We start from the raw sequence: 24181 nt of genomic DNA, 5'->3' as shown, positions 1-24181 counted from the left end.
TTCAATTTGCATTTCCAGAAATAAAACCAGTAAAAGGAAAAGTGATGGATTGGTTGATGTTATCGGATACAAAGGAGCGGAATTTATTGAGGTGCCAGATTGGGGTAGGAGTCACGTTGGGCCAAATGTTAGGATTATTAGGAGAATTAGGGGCATATTTTACTAAGCAGTCCATTTTCAAAATCTAAATTTTTTGCTAGCCAGATTTAAAAGGGCAATCGCAGTAAATGCAAAGGTACTTGTGTACTAGCACGGCGCCCCGATAATTAGTCGCCCGATTTTTTAATCGAATCGCATGCCATACACCCCCCAAGTATAATTGTGAACCCGAAGCGTGGCGAGCGCAGCGAGCCCGCGAGGGGCGGCGGTACGCGTCCTACGACCTTTTCATACCCCCACTATCCACATCGGCGTGGAGTTGAGAATAGAAAGTGTGGCGAGCGCAGCGAGCCACCGAGTCCGAAGCGTGGAGAGCGCACGCGGATACCTGTGAAGCCCGTGAGGGGACGCGGATACCTGTGAAGGTATCCGCGTCCGCTCGCTGCGCTCGCCACACTTTCTATTCTGAACTCCACACTGACGTGGATAGTGGGGGTATGAAAAGGTCGTAGGACGCATACCGCCGCCCCTCGCGGGCTCGCTGCGCTCGCCACGCTTCGGGTTCACATTTATACTTGGGAGTGGCGTGGGGGTGCATTTAACCATTGTAACCACCCATTAGGGTGCTTATACAATTTATCATCGCATCGCATTGTATGGCATTGTACAACATCGGCCGATATCGCGTCGCATCGCATACCATCGCATGCGATATGGTCTGCGATGCGATGGGCGCCGTGCTAGTACACAACTACCAATGCAAATATCACGCTAGTTTTGCATTAAATATCATCGCCCTTTTAAATCAGGCAGTAAAATTCTGCGAGAATCTAGGGTTTTGGTAAACCACTGCTTAGTAAATATATGCGTCCAGTTATTAGTTTAATGACCTAGACTTAAATGTGCAAATGTATTATTCAGGTCCTTATAGATAAGTTTGATAGGCAGGGGTACATTTTACTAAATATTCTCTTTAGAGCAGTGGTGTCAAACTCATGGCCCTTCAGCTGTTGTGGAACTATACATCCCAGCATGCCCTGCCACAGTTTTAGCAATCCATTATATAAAATCTGTGACAGGGCATGCTGGGATGTGTAGTTCTACAACAGCTGGAGGGGCATGAGTTTTGACACCACTGCTGTAGCGAAACATAATTTCTCTATTGCATCCTAGAACATGAATATGATTGGTTTCTAAGGGAAACATCACCTCTTTTCCTTTTTAGTAATTTTACCCCGCAGAATCCACCATAAATATAATCGACATTCACCAGAATCTTATATGGATAATAATACACGTAAAAAAATAAAAAAAACACCACACACACACACACAGTTAATCTGGTGGAGAATCTCACGATTATGCTGATTGGATCACACACACCATCTATACAATTGGAAATGTTACTTGCATATCTAGGCCAGGTATTGGGAACCTTTCACTCTCCAGCTGTTGTTGAACTACACATCCCAGCATGCCCTGTAACAGCTTTAGCGTGGACAAAGAGCAAAACTGTAGCAGTTTATTCTCCGGACTACAGGGGGAACTCCCAACTGAACTCTGAACTTCTATGGGTATACCGATACGTGAAGCACCCTCTGAGGTTACTTGGTGTGCCACCCGTCTTATGGGTAAATCTACTCAGATGGGAATTCTACTGAAGATGGGATGTTGCCTGTAGCAACCAATCAGATTCTATTATCTTCTAGAAGGTGCTAAATAAAGAAGTATAATCTAAATGATAATCTTCAATAGAACTCCCATCGTAGTAAATTTACCCCTTTTACACTGAGCCCAAAAGTAATAGGTAGATGCTGGATGTAGTGCAGCTATTACTTATAATTAAGGTTTTGTCGAAAGGTTGACATGAGTTTTTCAGGTTTTCTTTGAGCCGACATGTGCCGACATGCGTTATTTCATACCCTACCATCCACTACGACGTATGGCGAGTGCAGCGAGTGGACGCGGTACATTTAGGGGTGTGGATCATATTGTCTACAACAACTAGGACAACAAGCATTGGGTCGACACCACTAGGTCGACATGGGTCTAGGTTGACATGGGACAAGGTCGACATGGGTCTAGGTCGGTATGTGTTAGGTAGACAGGGTCATTAGGTCGACACAAGCATTATGTCGACAGTCAAAAGGTTGACATGAGAGTTTTTCACTGGTTTTTTTTACCGAAATGTCGACAAAGTCAACATGGACAGAGTTTAAAGTGCACCGCATCCCCTCGCTGTGCTCGGCACTCTATTTTATTCTCCCACCACGCCCTGGTGGATGATAGGGCATGAAATACCGCCTGTCGGCACGTCAGCTCAAAAAAACAGTGAAAAACCCCATGTCGACCTTTTGACTGTCGACCTAATGTTTGTATCGACCTAATGACCTGTTGTAGACAATATGACCGGTGTTAATAAGCGTGAAAAACTCATGTTGACCTTTTGACTGTCGACCTTCCTATTGTTGATCTAATGCTTATGTTGACCTTACGACCTTAGCCATGTCGACCTATTTCAGGTGTTGACCTTCATTAAGTTGACCCTATGACTCATACAACAGTCCAATTGGAGTTGTGGCTTATAAGAAAACAAACTAGTGTCCCAGGGGATTGGCCGCGTGTGTCACAACCGCCGTTCCAGTAACATGTAACACTGATGGCATGTTACTTTATATGTTTTACCCGGCCCCCTGCGCTAAGCGAGGTCTGCGCTGCAGCTGCCACTGATAACGACTGGCAGCTGGGTAACCGTTTAATGCCAAACGTACTCTAATATGCATGATACAGAAACTACTGGATAGGATAATACCAATGTATATGTACAGGTTTATAGAAATCATATAGGGGGCCCACCCGAGAGTTTGCCAGGGGCCCCCAAGGCCTCTTTACGTCACTGGTACAGATGCCATGTCATTTGGGCATCACATGTACCATCCAGGACCCCTTCACACGTCTCTACTTGTCATAGATACTGGCTGGCAGTACAGGGGGTGGGGGCAGATTGTGATATCACTAACCCCCAAATTTCTGTATTTTAGCCCCACCCCCTCCATTGTCGCTTGGGATCCCCTGTTAATCCACTTAGTTCCACAAATTGGAATGTGGACAGCCATGTCTGTATTGGGCCATAGCTGCCTACCCTCCTGCATTCTGCAGGAGACTCCCTGAAATAGCAGCAATCTCCCTCATTAGTCTAGCAATCTCCCTCATTTGCCTAGCCCACATTACACTGTTACATCATAGTTACCTCCCCTCCTGCATTCTGCAGGAGACTCCCTGAAATAGCAGCAATCTCCCTGTCTGCCTCATTAGTCTAGCAATCTCCCTCATGTCACCTAGCCCACATTACACTGTTACATCATAGTTACCTTCCCTCCTGCATTCTGCAGGAGACTCCCTGAAATAGCAGCAATCTCCCTCTCTCCCTCATTAGTCTAGCAATCTCCCTCATTTCACCTAGCCCACATAGGGGACGCGGAAAACTAAGCAAATAGCTTAGTGGGCGCCCAACTAACATATAATCTCTTCACAATCTCTTTTCATAATCTCTCCATATTTGGAACTAGACTCGCTCTTTGGGTGGAGCATGACACACCCCCTTAATGGGGCGCTGTGCAAAATTCTACCACCAACTATAATCTCCCTGAAACAAGTTTTCGAAAGTAGGCAAATATGTATAGGGCATGAATAAATGTGCCTTTATGCATAATGGCATTATCTGCAGGGCCGCATATTGTAGGATTCCATAAAGGACCGTTTGTCCCCCCAGGAATCTAATCCCAAAAACTGATCATTCATTTGGATCATCCCTGGACACATAGATCTTCTGCAGTCCTTAATTGTCGGCCTCAGCTGAAGGAATAATTAAATGATACAGATCTTTTTGAAGCCACAAAGAGCCGCACTACACAACAGGAGGATCTGACATTTACAGCGTTCCACATTCTGTTTTACAATAATCTCAGGAGGATTTGTATAAAGAACACAGGATGGGCCATTCAGCTACTGGTCTGATCTGATGGATTAGGGTGCTGCGGAGAGAATAATGGGGATGATAAGATCGCAGGAGGGTTCTGTAGACCTCAACATGCAATTTAATAAACTACGAGTTGATGCGCAGAACGTTACAGCAATGTTGGGGTGATAGATCTCTAAATATGCAATAACACAGTAATTGCCATCTGTGCTTCCCAATAATGAACTTCTACTGACACCTAGTGGGAAACTTCATTAATGGCCTTTTGATGTGCACCTGTCAGCTAATGACATCACTGAGGCACACTCACGCAGCAGTGATGTCACCGCTTCCTCCGCTCCGTGCTCTGACCACCACAATGTGCATGGCTTTGTCTTGCTTGATGGCTGATAGTGTAGGGCTCGGAGTATTGCAGTGCACTACAATTGCCTTGGGTTGAAGTTCTTTTAGTGTAATATGAGGATAACACAAGTGTGGGCGCATGGCAATAAGTGGAGGAAGAAAGCTTAGACCACGATACAAGGCTCATTCCTCAGTGATGTCACAGCCCACAGCATGGTGGTGCTTGTCGTTCCGCAGTAGGAAGAATCACGTTATGTAAAATCCTCCCCCAGTGGAGCAATGCATCTATAGAATACACTCAATTCTACCCCAAAGGATCACACTTCTAGCATCCCACTTCTGGCACCAGGGTGCCATGCTCTGCAGGCCACCGGGCACTAGGCTCTGCAGGCCACCTGACACCAAGCTCTGCTCTGCAGTCCTCCTGACACCAGGGCACTAGGCTCTGCAATCTACCTGGCACCATTGTACTAGGTTCTGCTCTGCAGTCCACCTGACACCAAGCTCTGCTCTGCAGTCCTCCTGACACCAGGTCACTAGGCTCTGCAATCTACTGTAGCTGGCACCATAGGTGCCGATTTATGATTTTGCTGGTGGGTGCTCAAGTAAAAAATCTAGGGGAGTGGCTTCATGGGAAAGGGGCGTGGTCACAAAATAATACTGATTATTACGCAGCACAGTTGTTTCCAATATTAAAGTTATTGCAACAGTGCCAAATACATAAATGCCCACGCAGTACCTGTGCCAGCGATGAGGGAGGGGGAGTGCAGTGGGACACGGGTGGGTGAGCCGCTGCTGAGCGGGTGGGTGCTCATCAATTTACGTGGGTGCTCGGGCCCTCAAGCACCCACAGAATCGGCACCTATGCCTGGCACCATGGTACTAAGTTCTGCCCTGCAATCCACCAGCACCAGGGTATTACCCTCTGCTCCGCAGCCTACCTGGTATGAGGGTAATAGGCTCTGCAGTCCACCTGGCACCAGGGCACTTGGCTCTGCTCTGCAGACCACCTGGCTCTACGAACCACCTGACACCAGGCTCTGCAATCCAAATAGGTTCTGCTCTATAGAAACATAGAATTTGATGGCTGAGAAGAACCACTTGGCCCTATAGTCCACCTGGCACCAGAGGGCACACTAGGGCACTAGGCTCTAACATTATATTGGTTTCCCTCTCTAGCGGAGCCTCCAGAATGGGGCCATTAAACTGCAACCTAACGGCACAGCCTCATTTGCGGCTGTAGAACTCTTCCAACGGAATGGGGTGGATCAGTTTAATAATAATGTTCCAAAGTCATACTCGCTAGTGATTTATACATGCAAAAGATGCACAGTGATAATTCAGCATACTGTATAGGCTGCTGTCTCTCATTAACAATCACTAGCCAACCAGGCGTCATCGTCTAAAGATCTGAGTCCCAGGGCTTCCCATACACAGGGCACAGTAACCTCATCATTGCCAATGGCCCCCATAGAGCTCTAATTAGGCTCCTGCAGACTCAGATTCCATCACTCTATAAATCATCCGCCGACATGCCAGACCTGTCAGCACCTCATCGCCGGCCGCTGTACAGGGATAAGGGTAGCGAGCTGTGGCACAGACCCAGATCTCATGCTACTGTACATTGCCAGGGAGAGACGCGCTGCAGCCAGAAGCCCTCTAGCAGATGGTTTACTGGGGGGCAAATTCATCTTAGTGACCCAGATTTTGGTCAGACCCATAATGTAATATACATACAGACAACTGAATGCCTGAAAGTCAATAGTCTGCAGAGCTAGAGAACGGCTTCGGCAGAGGATAACGTAGGAGCATCTAGAGTATGGGAAAAATAATCCAAATGATCCTATATCTAGTTGGAAAAATCAATATCTGTGACACTACATAAATCATGAGAAGCCAATTCCCTTCCCGGCAATAGGTATCTTGGACATACACACATACGGAGCCAGCCGGCACTAATTCCCGTCGGCTGTCCCAGGTGTAAACACTTCTCTTATTCGATAAATGGAGGTGTAGAATTACTCGTCGTTACTCTCCAGGCTTTATAAGTTAATATTTATTGGAGGCGTATATCAAGTACAAAAGGTACATTTAAAACCCAGCTAAGGAACCAGGACACGATAGGGACTGTCAAGGTCTCTGCGTCATGTGATTAGAACGCCATACTGACCGGGGGTCAACCGGAGGCTCATTCAATATGATCAACGATTGCCGTATACCATAAGATACAGCCAATGCGATGTGAGCTTTTACTAGCCCTGCTGATGCCTTATTGCTCTGGGGCATGGGCGGATTGGGAGATTAGAGAGGCCCTGGAAAAAAATTCCAAAAAGTGGACACCATAACACACCCACATCGCCAGAGGGCTACCATTTACCCCTTAAAACAACCACATCAACTTGCCACCCTCTACCCCCTAACACACCCACGCCAGCAGTCTATCCTCTTCCGGCCACAGGCGGCCCCACATGGGTGTTGGCCCACAGGGAACTTCTCCCGTGGCTTCTACCGTGCTCTCTCCGAAGCACCTACTTCATATTCTTCTCCAGCCAGTCCTTGAAAGTGAGGACTTTGGTGTAACCGGTGAAGAGGTCCCGCTGACAGGTTTTGTCATAGCCCCAACTGACCAGTCCTATCAGGTGCCAGGTGCCCTCCGGTGACGCCGTCCCGGGCAACAGAGTGGTGACGATACCGCCAGTCTCTGAGGGACAGATCTGGGGTACGGTTCCAGGTAACTGTTTGGCGCAGAACATGCTCTCTGTTACGCTGACCGAGATGCCATGTTCCTCATACTGCTGCTCGCATTGTAGGGAGTCCACAGGGAGCACCAGCCCGCCTCGTAGCGTCTCGTTCTTGAATTCTGGGGCTTTGGGGTCAGAGAGGATCCTCCAGCCGCTGATGACCATCCTTGAGTCCAGAGTGGACAGGTCCAGTTCTGAAGAGGCGAGACACACCGGCTGCACGTAGTCGCTGACTCTGGCCTTGTCGAGCAGCTTAATGACAGCAATGTCGGAATCCAGCAGGATGGGGTCGTAGTTAGGATGGACGATGACTGCCGAGATCTAAAAAGACAGAAGACACAGGACCAGAGATGGGTGTTGGGGTACACTGACAGAGGGATCAGCGCACATTCGGGATTATGACCTGCGCAGAGTGATGAGGAGCGACTGCAGAGGGTACCGAAAGGGATCCAATTGGATCCTGCTCCGTAAGAAAACGGAAAGAAGCACATAGGCCAGGGGTGGCCAAACCTGTCCTCAAGATCTACCAACAGTTCATGTATCTCAAGCAACCTGTGAATCTATAGTAGGAATGAATACAGCATGTGTGAAAACGTGATTACATACCCTCCAACATGGCCCATTCCATTAGGTACAAAATGCTCTGTTCCTGGACTTCCCTGCCAGTGGCAGTTACAGATGTGAGCCTGCAGCACAGTCCAATATTCAAAAAGGGGAGCCACACCTACTGCCACTCCAAACATCACTGTCCTGGACTCACTGGCAGTTGATGTGACCCCATCTTTGAATTTTGGACTGTGCTGGAGTCCAACCTCTGTAACTGCCACTGGCAGGGAAGTCCAGGAACAGAGCTTTCTGTACCTAATGGAATGGGTCATGTTGGAGGGTAGTTAGTTACGACAACAGCAGCTAGGTGATCTGGAAAACGTAGACCGTTGGTAGATCTCCTGGACCGGTTTGGCCAGCCCTGCCATAGGCTATGCTGGAGTTACCCACGGCAACTAAGCCAGAAATTGGCGCCCGATTGTTTAATAAAGGACTGATCTGAATGTCAATAACACCATTTTCTGGAACCTACATTATGTGAACATTATCTTTTGGGGCAATACTGCTGGGCACCTGGGCATTTAAATATTGAGCGAACTGTGCTGTTATACATATATACAGTATATATATCTTTTTTCTAATTTTATTAAGCCTAATACATCAATTGCCTTTCGGGGGGAGGGGTGGGGGGAGACCCTGAGCTAACGCAGCCTCTTCCCACATCTATTGTTGTGAACAGCCTGAATCCTATGGGAATAACACTGCTATCCTATATACAATCCTGCTCCCAGTTGCCATGGCTACTGACATGTAAATGCTGCTGCATCTTTTCGTTGCGCTCGTCGTCTCGGTAGAATTTCCCCAGCACAACTTTCAGATCTGACACCTTGATGATGGTGCTCTTCCCGAGGTCGGTCACGCAGTGAGAAGCTATCACCACTGTGCGCTCATTCAACAGGGCGCCGCTGCACACCAGGACCCAGGAGCCCTTCTTCAGGCTGGCGTCTTTAACCCCGTTAGACCGGCGATACAGAGCGGCTTGCCATGGCCAACGCATTTCCGCTACCCGGGGGACAGTGAAGTTTGCCAGCTTCCCGCAAACTGCAACACAGATAAGGAATTGGTCATTCAGAAAATAAGATCATTATTATTATTATTATTATTATTATTATTATTATTATTATATAAAATATTAAGAAAAGCCCCACCTATGTATATATGTTTAGGAATATGTTCTTCCATAAAATGTAATGGAACAGGGTGCCAGGGGCGTTGTGTGGTAGGGTCTAACCACTAGAGCACTCAGACCCTATTGCGTATACGTGAATCTCCAGAAAAATGGATGGCAGTCATTTTTCTGGAGATTTTCATATAGCTGCTGCTGTCGGCAGCAGCAGCGCGGAGTTGTAGATCCTCAGTCGTGAGTAGTGCCCAGACTCCACTGCACAGATCGCCGGAGAAATGGCCGCCACACTATTTTCCTACTGATTTCGTCAGTGCACCTACCGCCACTGTTGGACTCCAGAAGGTAGGTTTTACAAATATGGGTGCAGCGTGTGCGATGTGGACCCCACCCCCATCTGGGGGTGGAGACAGGTATCGCTTTACAAATTGGGAGTGTGTCTTTCGTGTCACACACTGTTACCGGTAGGTCAGGCATGTCGGTACTTGTGTATTATCACGGCGCCCATCGCATCGCATGCCACTAATTAAGGTATGCGGTGGGACCCGATTTGAGGGTTTTCAGGGCCGACTGTACAATTTTAATATCGCGTCGCATCGCATGCCATTATAATGGCATGCAATGCGACGCGATCATAGCCGATTTTACATTGTACAGGCACCCTGATGGGTGATTCCTATGTTAAATGCACCCCCAGACCCGATTTTTAATTGTACAGCCACCCTGATGGGTGATTAGTATGTTAAGTGCCCCGCCATTGTTAACGCTACCCCACTATCAACGCCAACCCGAAGCGTGGCGAGCGGACGTCGGTACGTGTCCTCCGACCTTTTCATACCCCCACTGAGTTGATTTTAGATAGTGTGGCGACCGCAGCGAGCCACCGAGCCCGAAGCGCGGCAAGCGCAGCGAGCCCCGCGAGGGGACGCGAAATACATGTGAAGTAATCCGCGTCCGCTCGCCACGCTTCGAGCTCGCCACACTATCTAAAATCAACTCCACACCAACGTGGATAGGGGGGGGGTATGAAAAGGTCGGAGGAAGCGTACCGCCACCCCTCGCGGGCTCACTGCGCTCGCCACGCTTCGGGTTGGCATTGATAGTGGGGGTGGCGTTAACAATGGGGGGGAATTTAACATAGTAATCAGCCATCAGGGTGGCTGTACAATGAAGCGATGCAACCGATCTTGATCGTACAATGCCCTACGATGGAAATCATGGGCGCTGTGATAATACACAAGTACCGGCATGGCTCTGCATGTCACACACGGTTACCGGTAGGGCAGGCATGGCCCCGCATGTCACACACTGTTACCGGTAGGGAAAGCATGGCTCCGCACGTCACACACTGTTACCGGTTGGTCAGGCATGGCTCCGCACGTCACACACTGTTGCCGGTAGGGCAGGCATGGCTCTGCACGTCACACACGGTTACCGGTAGGGCAGGCATGGCCCCGCATGTCACACACTGTTACCGGTAGGGAAAGCATGGCTCCGCACGTCACACACTGTTACCGGTTGGTCAGGCATGGCTCCGCACGTCACACACTGTTGCCGGTAGGGCAGGCATGGCTCCTCACGTCACACACTGTTACCGGTAGGGCAGGCATGGCTCCGCACGTCACACACTGTTACCGGTAGGGCAGGCATGGCTCAGCACGTCACACACTGTTACCGGTAGGGAAGGCATGGCTCTGCATGTCACACACTGTTACCGGTAGGGCAGGCATGGCTCCACACGTCACACACTGTTACCGGTAGGGAAGGCATGGCTCCGCACGTCTCACACTGTTGCCGGTAGGGCAGGCATGGCTCCACACGTCACACACTGTTACCGGTAGGGAAGGCATGGCTCCGCACGTCACACACTGTTGCCGGTAGGGCAGGCATGGCTCCGCACGTCACACACTGTTACCAGTAGGGCAGGCATGGCTCCGCACGTCACACACTGTTACCGGTAGGGCAGGCATGGCTCAGCACGTCACACACTGTTACCGGTAGGGAAGGCATGGCTCCGCACGTCACACACTGTTACCGGTAGGGAAGGCATGGCTCCACACGTCACACACTGTTACCGGTAGGGAAGGCATGGCTCCGCACGTCACACACTGTTACCGGTAGGGAAGGCATGGCTCCGCACGTCCAACACTGTTACCGGTAGGGCAGGCATGGCTCCGCACGTCACACACTGTTACCGGTAGGGCAGGCATGGCTCCGCACGTCACACACTGTTACCAGTAGGGCAGGCATGGCTCTGCACGTCACACACTGTTACCGGTAGGGAAGGCATGGCTCCGCACGTCACACACTGATACAGGTAGGGTAGCCATGGCTCCACACGTCACACACTGTTACCGGTAGGGCAGGCATGGCTCCGCACGTCACACACTGTTGTTACTGGTAGGGCAGGCATGGCTCCGCACATCACACACTATTACAGGTAGGGCAGGCATGGCTCCGCACGTCACACACTGATACAGGTAGGGTAGCCATGGCTCCGCACATCACACACTGTTACCGGTAGGGCAGGCATGGCTCCACACGTCACACACTGTTACGGGTAGGGAAGGCATGGCTCCGCATGTCACACACTGTTACCGGTAGGGAAGGCATGCCTCCGCACGTCACACACTGTTACGGGTAGGGAAGGCATGGCTCCGCACGTCACACACTGTTACCGGTAGGGCAGGCATGGCTCTGCACGTCACACACTGTTACCGGTAGGGCAGGCATGGCTCCACACGTCACACACTGTTACGGGTAGGGAAGGCATGGCTCCGCATGTCACACACTGTTACCGGTAGGGACGGCATGCCTCCGCACGTCACACACTGTTACGGGTAGGGAAGGCATGGCTCCGCACGTCACACACTGTTACCGGTAGGGCAGGCATGGCTCTGCACGTCACACACTGTTACCGGTAGGGAAGGCATGGCTCCGCACGTCACACTCTGATACAGGTAGGATAGCCATGGCTCCGCACGTCACACACTCTTACCTGTTGAACCCTACCCTTGGCTCCTGATCTATAGTCGTCAGTCCCTATGTCCAGCAGAGATCAGAAGTGGAACTTACTGGGAGTACAAGCTGGGGCTCTCCCGCTCCACTTCCCGGTCTTCAGACAAGTCCTCCTGCTACTTCCGGTGCGACGGTAGAAGGGAGACACACACTCATATTGCAGCTGGGTGTGGAGGTGCTGGTAACCCTTCGGGAGTTCTCTGGGTGGCAGTGCTGGCTTCTTGGTGGGGTAAATTTCCGTCTTTTCCTTGGTGAATGTGGAGGGGTACAAGGGGTGTACAGGTGTCTCCCTGAATAACATAGAAGATGTTTTATCAGTGTAGCCCCAGGCAGGGGTATCACGCACAAAGGAAGGGGTATCACGCACAAAGGCAGGGGTATCACGCACAAAGGCAGGGGTATCAGAGACAAAGGCAGGGGTATCAGAGACAAAGGCAGGGGTATCACAGGCAAAGGCAGGGGTATCCGAGACAAAGGCAGGGGTATCCGAGACAAAGGCAGGGGTATCAGAGACAAAGGCAGGAGTATCAGAGACAAAGGCAGGGGTATCAGAGACAAAGGCAGGGGTATCAGGGACAAAGGCAGGGGTATCAGAGACAAAGGCAGGGGTATCAGAGACAAAGGCAGGGGTATCAGAGACAAAGGCAGGGGTATCAGAGACAAAGGCAGGGGTATCAGAGACAAAGGCAGGGGTATCAGGGACAAAGGCAGGGGTATCAGAGACAAAGGCATGGGTATTAGGGACAAAGGCAGGGGTATTAGGGACCTTGTCTACAGAACTGAATTACATTCCCTCTACCTAGAACTCCCAATTATTATCGGTTACACATGGAAAGTAGAAGGATTATACAGCAGGGGTGTATGTTAGGATAATGTTCTTCTATTCTGGATTTCCCTGCAATAAGCTGACATATATATAATAGCCTTAACCCACAGCAACCGGGAGTAATTCTGGGGAGGCATCCGACAAGCGGGGGGGGGGGCGGGCCTTGGCCTGTATTGGGAAGCCCTCTGCTGCTTAGCGATGGGATATTGCTAAACTTTCCAAAATTCCAACTCATCCCAATGGTTGCTGTGGTTACGTTACATCTGTACTACGCTCTCTTTCATTCATGAAATACAACTGCACAGAGATCACAAGGATCAACAGCCAATCAACAGAATCCGGAGAGAATAACGCAGCGATCCTCCTGCATGGAGGGGGGGTTTGGTAGTTCTGTACTATACATTGATTTATTGCAGCATTTGTAACCCATACAATTATATGTCACAGAATCCCACAGCCGGCGAGGGGCGGCAGGATTATATATGGAGTGCTGGAGAGACAGGCACAACATGGATGACATAAGGCCGGATTATCCAGTACATACTCAATCCTCTTTTTTCCCAGATACAACTAATGATGTATTTCATGTTTAGTAAGTACTGTAGATCGGCTTACACCATACAGCGCCAGAGTAATCGCTAGAGCTCACCGTGGCAGGACCAGCGAGGGCAGCACTTTCTGGCGCACCAGGTCAGGAATCTTGGGCTCCCGGCACGCTGAAACAAAGATGGCAGTCTGTGACGGCAGTAATCCAATGGCAAAAGTAGCTGTTGTTTTTAAATAAATCAATCAATCATTTTTCTTTGGTTTATTTCTAGCATTAATTATTCAGAATTCTGTACAGTGTCATTTGAATACCACGGCAACCACAGTCACATAGCACATAATTTACTGAGCACAGGGATTTTCAGCTTGATCTCTCAGTAAAACTTCACATACCCTTTGAACCCCTCTCCTGTCACATGCCATACTGAGTGTTTAGGTGTGCGTGTCTGGCAGCCATATGTGTCTACCCTCCAAGGAGTTTTTGAAAGGGAGATTATATAAAATTATAATAAAGGCTTCCCCGTAACTAATGCCTTTGCTGTCGGTGACCCATGTAATGTCTATACATCACCCTTTATGGCAATGCTATTTACATAAACAGTCTATTGTATATACAAGTTATATACTGTACACCGGGCCGGATTCAGGTTTGCAAGTAAAGCAAAAAAAAAGCAAATACCTGGATAACTCTATGCTGCACTGCAGGTGGGTCAGATGCAACATGTGCAAAGAGACCCAGTAACAACATTCTGCACTGCAGGTGGGGTAAATGTAACATGTGCAGAGAGACCCAGGTAACACCATGCTGCGCTGAAGGTGGGGCAGATGTAACATGTGTAGAGAGACCCAGGTAACACTATGCTGCACTGCAGGTGGGGCAGATGTAACATGTGCAAACAGACCCAGGTAACACCATGCTGCACTGCAGGTGGGGAAGATGTAACATGTGCACAGGGACCCAGGTAACACCATGCTGCACTGCAGGTGGGGAAGATGTAACATGTGCACAGGGACCCAGGTAACACCATGCTGCACTGCAGGTGGGGAAGATGTAACATGTGCACAGGGACCCAGGTAACACAATGCTGCACTACAGGTGGGGAAGATGTAACATGTGCAAACAGACCCAGGTAACACCATGCTGCATTGCAGGTGGGGCAGATGTAACATGTGCAACTGCAAAGACACTCAGGTAACACCATGCTGCACTGCAGGTGGGGCAGATGTAACATGTGCAACTGCAAAGACACTCAGGTAACACCATGCTGCACTGCAGGTGGGGCAGATGTAACATGTGCAAAGACACTCAGGTAACACCATGCGCAGACCCTACTGCTCACAGCGAAGCAGACCGCAGCTACGGACTCCTTTGTGAGCCCCTGTCCCTGTGTGTGCAGAGACATAAATTTGGGAGAAAGGATCGTATATTGCAATGTGATCCTATGGTAAATGGGCCCCTATAGCACCTGAGTAACAGAACAATGTGACACACATTACTCCCTCCGCAGAATGGCTGCTTCTTCTAATTCCCATACACTGAGAACAGGCTATTGTCTGCTTCCATAACCCAGCCGTGGGCGGAAAGAGGGTACAGGCGGGAGCCTTACACATATTTCTCTGATTATATTCTGCAATTACCCTGAATTGGAAATGGAATTACAGGCAAAATATCCATTTGTCTAACTGTACATGTGTAATCCGGATAAACGTCCCAGGGAACATTCAGGGGGAGACAGAGAGAGAGAGAGAACGAGACAGAGAGAGAGAGAATGAGAGAGAGAGAGACAAAGAAGGGGAGAGAGAGAGACCCAGGCCAACTCTCCAAATAGGCCAATTTTGTAGCTGAGGGTTGGGGCTTTCCAACGAGCCCAGCCCCGCGTTGCTAGCCCCCCCCAGGAACCGGAGATACAGCCGGGCAAACCTGGAACGTTTTCCCCATAGGATAATATGGTACCCACCAATTTCGACCCCCACCCAGTTCCAAAGGCTGCCAGTTCCCCAGCATCACAGAAGCTTGAGGTTGAGTTCAGGTGAACCCTAATTGCTGGGCCTTCAATCTGATCCCAGGCTGGTCCATTGGTTCCAGTGATATTGCGGGTAAACCAATTTTTTTATTTCTGAAATGTAATTTCATGACTGTTCATGGTGTTTAAGGGCAGATTACTCTGGAACCAAATGGCCCAGTTTCACTGGACCAAAATCACTCTAAGCCCACTTAAAAGTTCTTCAATATGATACTGGTCTCATGTAAATGGGTCAGTTGGTTCCGGAGATATAGCCAAATGGTTAAAAAAAGGGGGGGGGGGTTCTCTCCTCCTCACACCAGAAAATGCAGGGACTAGGCCAGGGCTGGGTAACACCGGCCCTCCAGATGTTGATGAACTACACATCCCAGCATGCCTTGCATCAGTTTCAGCATGGCCACATAGCAAAACTAATGCAAAGCATCATGGGATGTGTAGTTCACTAACATCTGGAGGGCCGGTGTTGCCCAGCCCTGGACTAGGCTGATGTAAAAGGGGCCAACCCGGCAATGTCCCTGCATGATCCTGGGACCATATTCCCAGGTAAGTCGCTGCATTTTCTGGTGTGAAAGGGGTATAATTTCAAATAGCTGGGATCTGCTGTGCTCTGAATACAGCCGGGCAGCCCCCTGCTCTCTGCCCGGCTGTCAATGGCTGTCACTTCTGCCCGGTGGTGGTTGTTTCCCAGTTACCATGAGCATGTATTCCCCCTTGGCAATGAGCATGTAATCCCACATGGCAATGAGCATGTAACCCAGGCACATATACTACTGCTCTGTCCTGGTGTAACCCAGGTACATATACTACTGCTCTCTACCGATTTAACCCAGGCACATATACTACCGCTCTCTCCCGATTTAACCCAGGCACATATACTACTGCTCTCTCCGGCTGTAACCCAGGTACCTATACTACCACTCTCTCCTGCTGTAACCCAGGCACATATACTACCGCTCTCTCCCGATTTAACCCAGGCACATATACTACTGCTCGCTCTCCTGGTGTAACCCAGGCACATATCCTACCGCTCTCTCCCGGTGTAACCCAGGCACATATACTACTGCTCTCTCCCGGTGTAACCCAGGCACATATACTACTGCTCTCTCCTGCTGTAACCCAGACACATATACTACCGCTCTCTCCTGCTGTAACCCAGGCACATATACTACCGCTCCCTCCCGGTGTAACCCAGGCACATATACTACTGCTCTCTCCTGCTGTAACCCAGGCACATATACTACCGCTCTCTCCTGCTGTAACCCAGGCACATATACTACCGCTCTCTCCTGGTGTAACCCAGGCACATACACTACTGCTCTCTCCCGGTGTAATGCGTTTTACCTTTAATGCAGACCGGCTGCTTCCCAGACCAGTTACCCGTTTCCAGACACTTCCTCTCCTGGTCCCCACTGAGAACGTGAGAGTTGTTACAGAAGAAGTGGACGACAGACCCTGGGCTGACGTTATTCCTGAGACTAGGAATTGCCTGTTCAGAGAGTTTCCTGTAACCATTGAGCGGATTTCCGGGGTCTGCGCACCTCTTCTCATCTATAACTAAGAGCAGAAATGCGCATTACAGGACAGACTTTATAACTTGTGTTACTTAGATAAATACACCAAAAAATTATGTTTTTTTTTTATACAAAAGAGTTATTTATAGGAGTCACAATTAAGATATGTAAGTTTCTATACCTTGCCGAAATGTTGGATATTTCATTAGTACATTTGTAGTGCGGCCAACATGGCTGCCTCATCTGGTAGACTTGTGGATGGGATGATAAATACACGGACCTGACTGTCTTATTGGGACCTTACGTTACACAGCAATGACTTAATTTTGTGTCATGTCTTCTAGGGGTAACCTATTCCACCCAGGGTAATCCTATGCAGCGCGCCCAAGATGGCTGCCTCACCTGGTACCTTGTCAGGGTGAAATACACAACTCATTATCCAAAATCATGTGATGTTAGCCACCAACCCTGAGCAGGCAGGGGAATGCCTGCATTCTCTGGTGCCCGCCCAGCCTTACTATGGGCACACCCACCAATTTTGTGTGTCCACTGCGGAATGCCCCCTGCCTGTCATTCAGACAGCGAGTGCCCCGGCGAATAAACATTTCTATGCTCATACGCGAATTCGCTGCTCTGCAAGGTCGAAATCGGCTCCATTGCTGCAGTAACATGTCAGTTACACACTGGGCCATAGATAATTCTACACACATTCTGAGGGCCCGAATCAAACCTTTAAACAAGGCTGCAATTTCTGCTAACGGACAAAACCATGCTGCACTGCAGGGGGGGGGGGGGCAGATGTAACAGGTGCAGAGAGAGTTAAATTCGGGGGAGTTCTATTGTTTCTGTGCAGAGTTATTACTGGCTGCAATTCAGATTTCAGTTTAAACACATCTCAACCAAATGTAACTCTCTCTGCACCTGTTACATCTGCCCCACCTGCAACACAGCATGGTTTTGTCTGTTGGCAAAAGCTGCAGACTTGCTAAAAGGTGTGAATCATGCCCTGACTTTCTATGGCTTCTGATTGTCACAAAATGATCCTCAGTCCTATAACATGTACTGTGAAATTCACTTGTCACCATAATTGAGATCACGACCTGGCTCCTATGTGATTGGCAAGCTTGTGTGCTACTCGCTTTAATCGCCCTGGTACAGACTGACATTATTTACATTAGTAATGACGCTTTCTACTCTTCAGATATCAGCAGAGACTATGTATATAATAAGCCAGGCGGTATAGTAGCCCTGCGCACTGCGCCAGATACTGAGATAAAAAATACAGTGAGACGAGATTTCAGGTTAATCCCCAAGTGACAACCGAGAAACTAAATTCCCCGAATCACGACAAAAACGTTCACATCATAAATTCAGTTATAATGAGCGAGGAAGAGAGTGACAGAAGGCGGATGGGCTGCGGAATGAATGAATAAAATGTCCATGAAATGTTCATGTTCTCTGTTCATTAACCATTAACAGTGAAACGCACTTTTCTCCCTGTCTTAATAAATTGCGCATAAAGTCATTCAGGAGCTGTTGCAGTACCACCCCTGACCAGAAAGTGTCACTGTAGAACATGCTGGTACTTATGTAATATCTGGGCTCCCGTTTTTCTTATGAGACCGCGTCCCCTCGCCACACTTCAGGCACGGTGGCTCGCTGCGCTCGCCACACTATGTAAAATCAACTCCATGCGTAGTTGGATAGTAGGGGTATGAAAAAATGGCGTGCATTTAACATGGGAGCCCAGATAATACATAAGTACCAACATGCTTACTGGTACCTGGACAGTGGTTAACCAGAAGTCAGACAGACAATGTCTAGGTAGACAGTCAATGAGTCGAAACCAAAAGTTTGACACACACACACAGGTCGACATTGGCAAAAAAGTCGATATATTTTCGGTGTCCTATTGACTGTCTACTTAGACATTGCCTGTGAGCTAATCCACACCCTGGCTGGTGTAAGTACTGATACGGAACTGAACGGTGCCTTTGTGCCTTGTAATTACATATTTTATGCAAATTTACCCTAGAATCACTTGTTGTTTTCAGTACCTCATAAACTCCGTCAAATAAGAGCATGTGCCATTCACCAGAAAATCTGGACTGTCCTACCAAAATCAGGATACAGCTGCGAGTACAGCAACAGCTGCAGGCCAAGGATTGCTTGAGAAGCTGTATGTGAAGTCCAGCAGGTGGCGCGGTGTTTTAAGTTGTCAATGTTTTAGTCTCTCTTTGATGTGTTAGCATATTATCATCCAGAACCTTGTTGGTACTCCTCAGTGTTCTCTTATAAAGTGTTACATGAACTGGTTTTAGTAGATTTTATCGGACAATCTTTCCCTAGGTGTTTGATACTGGAACATAGATGCATATTCGGCAACATAGTAGCTTAGGAAACCATTTGAAACCGTTTTAGACTTTCTTAGTATAAATTCTGGATAAAGCCTAAATTTCACTTACCAAATAGACCTGTATAAGTTTCTTATTAATATTACTATGTAAAATATGTATGGAACTTAAACCTAACCTCATAGGTCCAGACATCTGCCAGGTATTTACCATCCAGATGCAGTTGGAAGGAGACTTGTTGGCGCTGCTGAAATGGACAAGGGACACTAAACCGGTGCGTGGGACCTACTCTGCTGGCACTGCCACAGAGACCAGAAGCAGGTGATGGAGGTACTGTCAAGATTGGGCACTCACCTTTCTCACAATGTCTTCCTGTGTACCCAGCTAGGCATGCGCACATATAGGTACCGGTCTTCTCCACAATACACTTCCCATCATGCAGGCAAGGAGAGGAGGAACATACTGTAAGACACACATTCATATTACAACACGTGTCAGTTGTACCTTTGTCAGACAAGTAAAATGTTAACATGCAAAGCAGGTAAGAAACACGCTATGGTAGGATGTATCACTACTATGATCAGGGACATTTACCGATTCAGATAGGACATGGGATGGACTCAAAAGGACATATGGCAATGTGTGTTGAACAACTGCAAGATTTCTTAAAAGACACAATTTATTTTGCAGCGTTTTAAAGTATTTTTGCTCCATTTCTGTAGCCGGAAAGGTCATTAACTAATAGGAACAGGGATACCATTTATTTTGTGTTATGGATAAAAGAGGAACTACGTAGCAGTTAGCCTGTTTTCTATTGGTTGTTGAGAATGTTACATTATAAAGGACACTCCTGTTCCAGCTACAACCTTCCAATGTACAGTATGCTACCGTCACACTAGACATCAACGAAACATATTCTCTGTACAGCACTGAGTAATAGGATTGGCGCTGTATAAAAAAAATAGGTCACCCGTTTACACTGCCCTGTTATTTTCAGGAACCCTTTTACACTAACCCGGGTTATTGTATAAGGCACAGGTTCTCAAAGTCGGTCCTCAGCTCCCCACACAGTGCATGTTTTCCAGGTCTCCTCACAGAATCACAAGTGAAATAATTAGCTCCACCTGTGGATCTTTTAAAATGTGTCAGGGCGGGATGGATCAAGCTTCAAAAAGTGATCAAACGGAGAGTGATAAACAGTCAGCCAAATCAACTTCTATCTGTCATGTTACATGCTGGGTTTGAAAAATGACAGGTAGGAGCTGATTGGCTGGTTGTTTACCACTCTCTACTTTATCACTTTTTGAAGCTTGATACATCTGGCCCTCAGTGAGTACTGATTGCACTGCCGGGTGACCTAGAAAACATGAACTGTGTGGGGGTCCTGAGGACGGAGTTTGAGAACCCCTGGTATAAGGGGTATAAATAAAGCTCTGGTCTTTGTCCGACCCCGCGATTAACCTCGTGAGCTGCCCATCTGCTCTCCTTGTAGGCGATGGACAAATCCTAGAAGAACAGGATCAGGGCGTTACCTGTAACTTCTTGGAAGGTGGCGTAGAAGCCGTCAAAGTTCTTGGAGCCGTCTGACTGGAAGAGCAGATGCAGAGCATTCCCTGAGCTGCGGATGGACAGGGGACGCTCGTTACCACAGAAGCGCTTGATCATTTTCGCGTCCACGTTATCCCCATCCCGAACCTCCAGGTAATCGTACTGGCACATGTAGTCGAATTCCAAGCTTAGCATGGCGAACCTGGACAGATGACAGGGCGCGGCCGTCAGTGCGTCATACCTTCATGCGTTTAAAAGAACACTACAGTCAGATGCAAGACAGCGGGCTCAGTCAGTAGGTCGACACCAAAATGCCGACATGCACTAGATCATCATTGACAGAAGGCCAACATGATATTTCATGGTTTTTGTGTCCATGTCGACATGGACCCCCAATTAGTGTAGCGCGTACCCTCACGCGGGGCGTCACTCGGCACACTTCATCCCTCACAATCGGAGTCCAAATGGATCGTACAGCGTGGAAAAGTCCAAAGAATAAAAAAATAAAAAAAATCATGAAAAAGCATGTCGACATTGTCAGGTGTCGACTACAGATATGTCGACATTTTGCCACTCTTAACATAGACCTTTTGTTTGTGTCGACCTTGTACCCGTCGACCAATAGTGATCGACCTATCGACTGTCAACCGAGACACTGCTGTGCTAATCGGGGATCCAAATGCTCAGGAGTCAAAATAACATGAAAAACTCATTCAATCTAGAATAAAAGGATGATTAATGAGATTATACAAAGCAGATTCAATTCAATATAAAATCATCACCATTAATACCCAGCATAGATTTATACGTGCAGAGTGCGAGGGATCTGTGCAGACCCGCGCTAAGCGTGTCACACGCGTCGTCTATGTAACAGTATTACACGTCGACATTCTTCCGTATGGCAGCTGCAGTGACACAGAGGGGTTAACAAAACAGCGAGAAGCTCGAGCAATGGCGCGGCGTGCAGGGAAATGAGCCTCCACTGAGTGATGGAATGGCGAGCGCTGCATTTTAATAAAGGTAATATTATTATTTTAATAAAAGAGAGATTCGTTGTCACTGTGGAACGGACCTGAGGACCCGGCTCTTCCTAATCTGTCATTTCATCTCTCTCCGCCTCGCCCCGGGCCGCTGGCGTGTTATTAATCTTATCCCAATATGCCACATATTAAGAAATGGTTCAGCAGGGAACAGGGACACTGAATAATTTATACTCCTCACCATGAACCCTGGGCAGAGAGGTCTAATTAATAGCAGCAAGACACTGGCGTGAGGTAAGAACAGTAATGAGGCCTTGTAGTTTTAATGAAGCCTGACCCCTTTCTTGTCACACATTAGTCCTTGCTGCGGGGCCCGGCCCCAGCGTTATCATGGAAGGGGCCCCTGAGTGTTCACTGGCTGAAGGCTATGGTCAGCTGGCTCTGATGGATGTGGCATGGATTTGCAAAGTTGCGAGGAGAGTCTTTTGGCTCCGCTCTGACCCCCTCCCTCCTGCATGCATGTATGGGTATCAAATCCAGCACCCCGGGGGATGTGACCCCCCCCCCCCAGTACAGCCGCAGTATGGACTAGATCAGTGGTTCTCAAACTGTGGGTCCTGACCCCAAAGTGGATCCCGACCTTCTCAGCATGGGATCGCGACTCCATGTTGCTGACCATCAGGCTGATGACTTTTCTCATATCAAGTCTGGAAAATCTGTTGAATTGTCTGTTACTTCAGACTCCTCACATTATTTTATGGCTCCCCAATATGGCCATGTATGTGCTGTCTGCTGACTACACATGTGATGTGATGAGTTATGGTATATCAGACTCCTCCCATCATGTTGTGCCTCAACAATGCTGCCATGTGTCACAGGCTGCCGCGGCGGGACACAGCGGGTGGTTTACTCACCCGTCCATGCCCGTCGGCGGCTGTTCTGTGTGCAGAGGTTCCCCGGGGTTGGCAGCAGGCGGCGGGGGTCTGGGGCTGTGTCCCGTGGCAGGGAGACCCGGGAGCGTCGTGTTGAGCCGGAGTATGCTCAGGCGGTGCTGGGAGTCTGGAGCCGCCATCTTTGTTGAGGGCAAGAGTATGGGCAAACTACGATTGGTCAGGTTGGGAGGTTTCCCTGGCTTCCCTGACATTCCAGCCAATGGCAGCCACTCCCTGAGTCCTTAGCAAGGCTGCCTAGGCAAACCTTTGTCAGAACAAAAAATCTCTTGAGCCAACTGCACCTTTAGGAGACCTCCTGACTGTCCCAGTGCCTTGGTATTCCCAACTTAGCTCCGTGGCCGAAGCCCGGCACCTCTGGTCACTGATCCAGTCGGATCCGGCTCGCTGCCCCACTCCGACCGACACTTATCGGGTCTATTCCTTATACTCCAGCCTTATTCAAGCTACAAATCTCTCCGTTCAACTACAAATATTCCCATTGGTCTCCTCCATGGTTCCAGTCCTCTCCGTATTCTGTCATCAACTTTATTATTTACGCAAGAGCTTATTGCTTCATATTATTTCCTCCGTAAGAACTTATTGCCTCCTATTTACTTTGTTCTCCTATTTACCCCAAAGAAGTATTGAGTGCTTTCCCATTGTTCTCCATTTATGAACAAGTCATTCATTAAACCTGCTCGTTTAACCCTACCTCTCCTGATTTATCTGTGGTCCTGGTAACTCACACGGGGGGGGGGGGGGGGGGGGGGTGTCCTGGTAACTCATCCACGCCCCCTTACCACCCCCTATCACCGGCTACCGCATTCATAATTATCGGATAAGCACTAACATATGCGATAATTATGGCAAAGGACAGCTCTTGCATTGAGTTGTCCTTTGCGGTGAGAGTCAGCGGGTCCCGGCGGCTCTCACCTCTCTCCCTTACCCGGCGCCGCTGCGCCGGGCTCTCCTCCTCCCTGCACCTGGAAGAGGATCATAGTGCAGGGAGGAGGAGGAGGTCACACATCCGGCCAGCACAGCTCTGTGCTGCCCGGACACAGGTGAGGGGGGGTCGGTGCGAGGAGGTGGGGGGTCGCGGGGGATGCTTAGAGCATCCCAAAATGCGGTAAAAACCCTGATAATGGGGTTTTTACCACATTTTTTCGTTTAAAGAATCTCCCCCACGATTCCATCCGATCCTCCACCTGTGACACCATGTATGTGCTGTCTGCTGACTACACATGTGATTTGATGGGTTATGGTATATTAGACTCCTCCCATCACTCTGTGCCTCCACAATGCTGCCATGTATGTGCTGTCTGCTGACTACACATGTGATGTGGTGGGTTATGGTATATCAGACTCCTCCCATCACTCTGTGCCTCCACATTGCTGCCATGTATGTGCTGTCTGCTGACTACACGTGTGATGTGATGGGTTATGGTATATTAGACTCCTCCCATCACTCTGTGCCTCCACAATGCTGCCATGTATGTGCTGTCTGCTGACTACACGTGTGATGTGATGACCTTCTGCAGTAACTAGCTGAGGT

At 48.8% G+C, this 24181-nt stretch overlaps 1 protein-coding gene across 1 annotated transcript in view; it reads right to left on the bottom strand.

Annotated features, from left to right (window-relative positions):
* Positions 1–6458: 6458 nt before the first annotated feature.
* PAMR1 (peptidase domain containing associated with muscle regeneration 1) overlaps positions 6459–24181 on the bottom strand; it is a 34667-nt gene continuing 16944 nt past the window's right edge. Inside the window, exons 6-12 of the mRNA XM_083163870.1 lie at positions 20702–20919; positions 19524–19631; positions 16646–16858; positions 13384–13450; positions 11966–12198; positions 8516–8808; positions 6459–7482 (exon numbers count right to left, since the gene is read on the bottom strand). Coding sequence (XP_083019996.1) covers positions 6949–7482; positions 8516–8808; positions 11966–12198; positions 13384–13450; positions 16646–16858; positions 19524–19631; positions 20702–20919 — 1666 coding nt within the window. The 3' untranslated portion in view covers positions 6459–6948. The remainder of the gene's footprint in view (positions 7483–8515; positions 8809–11965; positions 12199–13383; positions 13451–16645; positions 16859–19523; positions 19632–20701; positions 20920–24181) is intronic.

Source organism: Crinia signifera, chromosome 11 (genome assembly GCF_055691185.1).
Source record: "Crinia signifera chromosome 11, ASM5569118v1, whole genome shotgun sequence".
In the NCBI taxonomy this organism is placed as follows: domain Eukaryota; kingdom Metazoa; phylum Chordata; class Amphibia; order Anura; family Myobatrachidae; genus Crinia; species Crinia signifera.
Note: the sequence above shows the minus strand (reverse complement) of the source record. Positions and strands in the feature narration are given on the sequence as shown.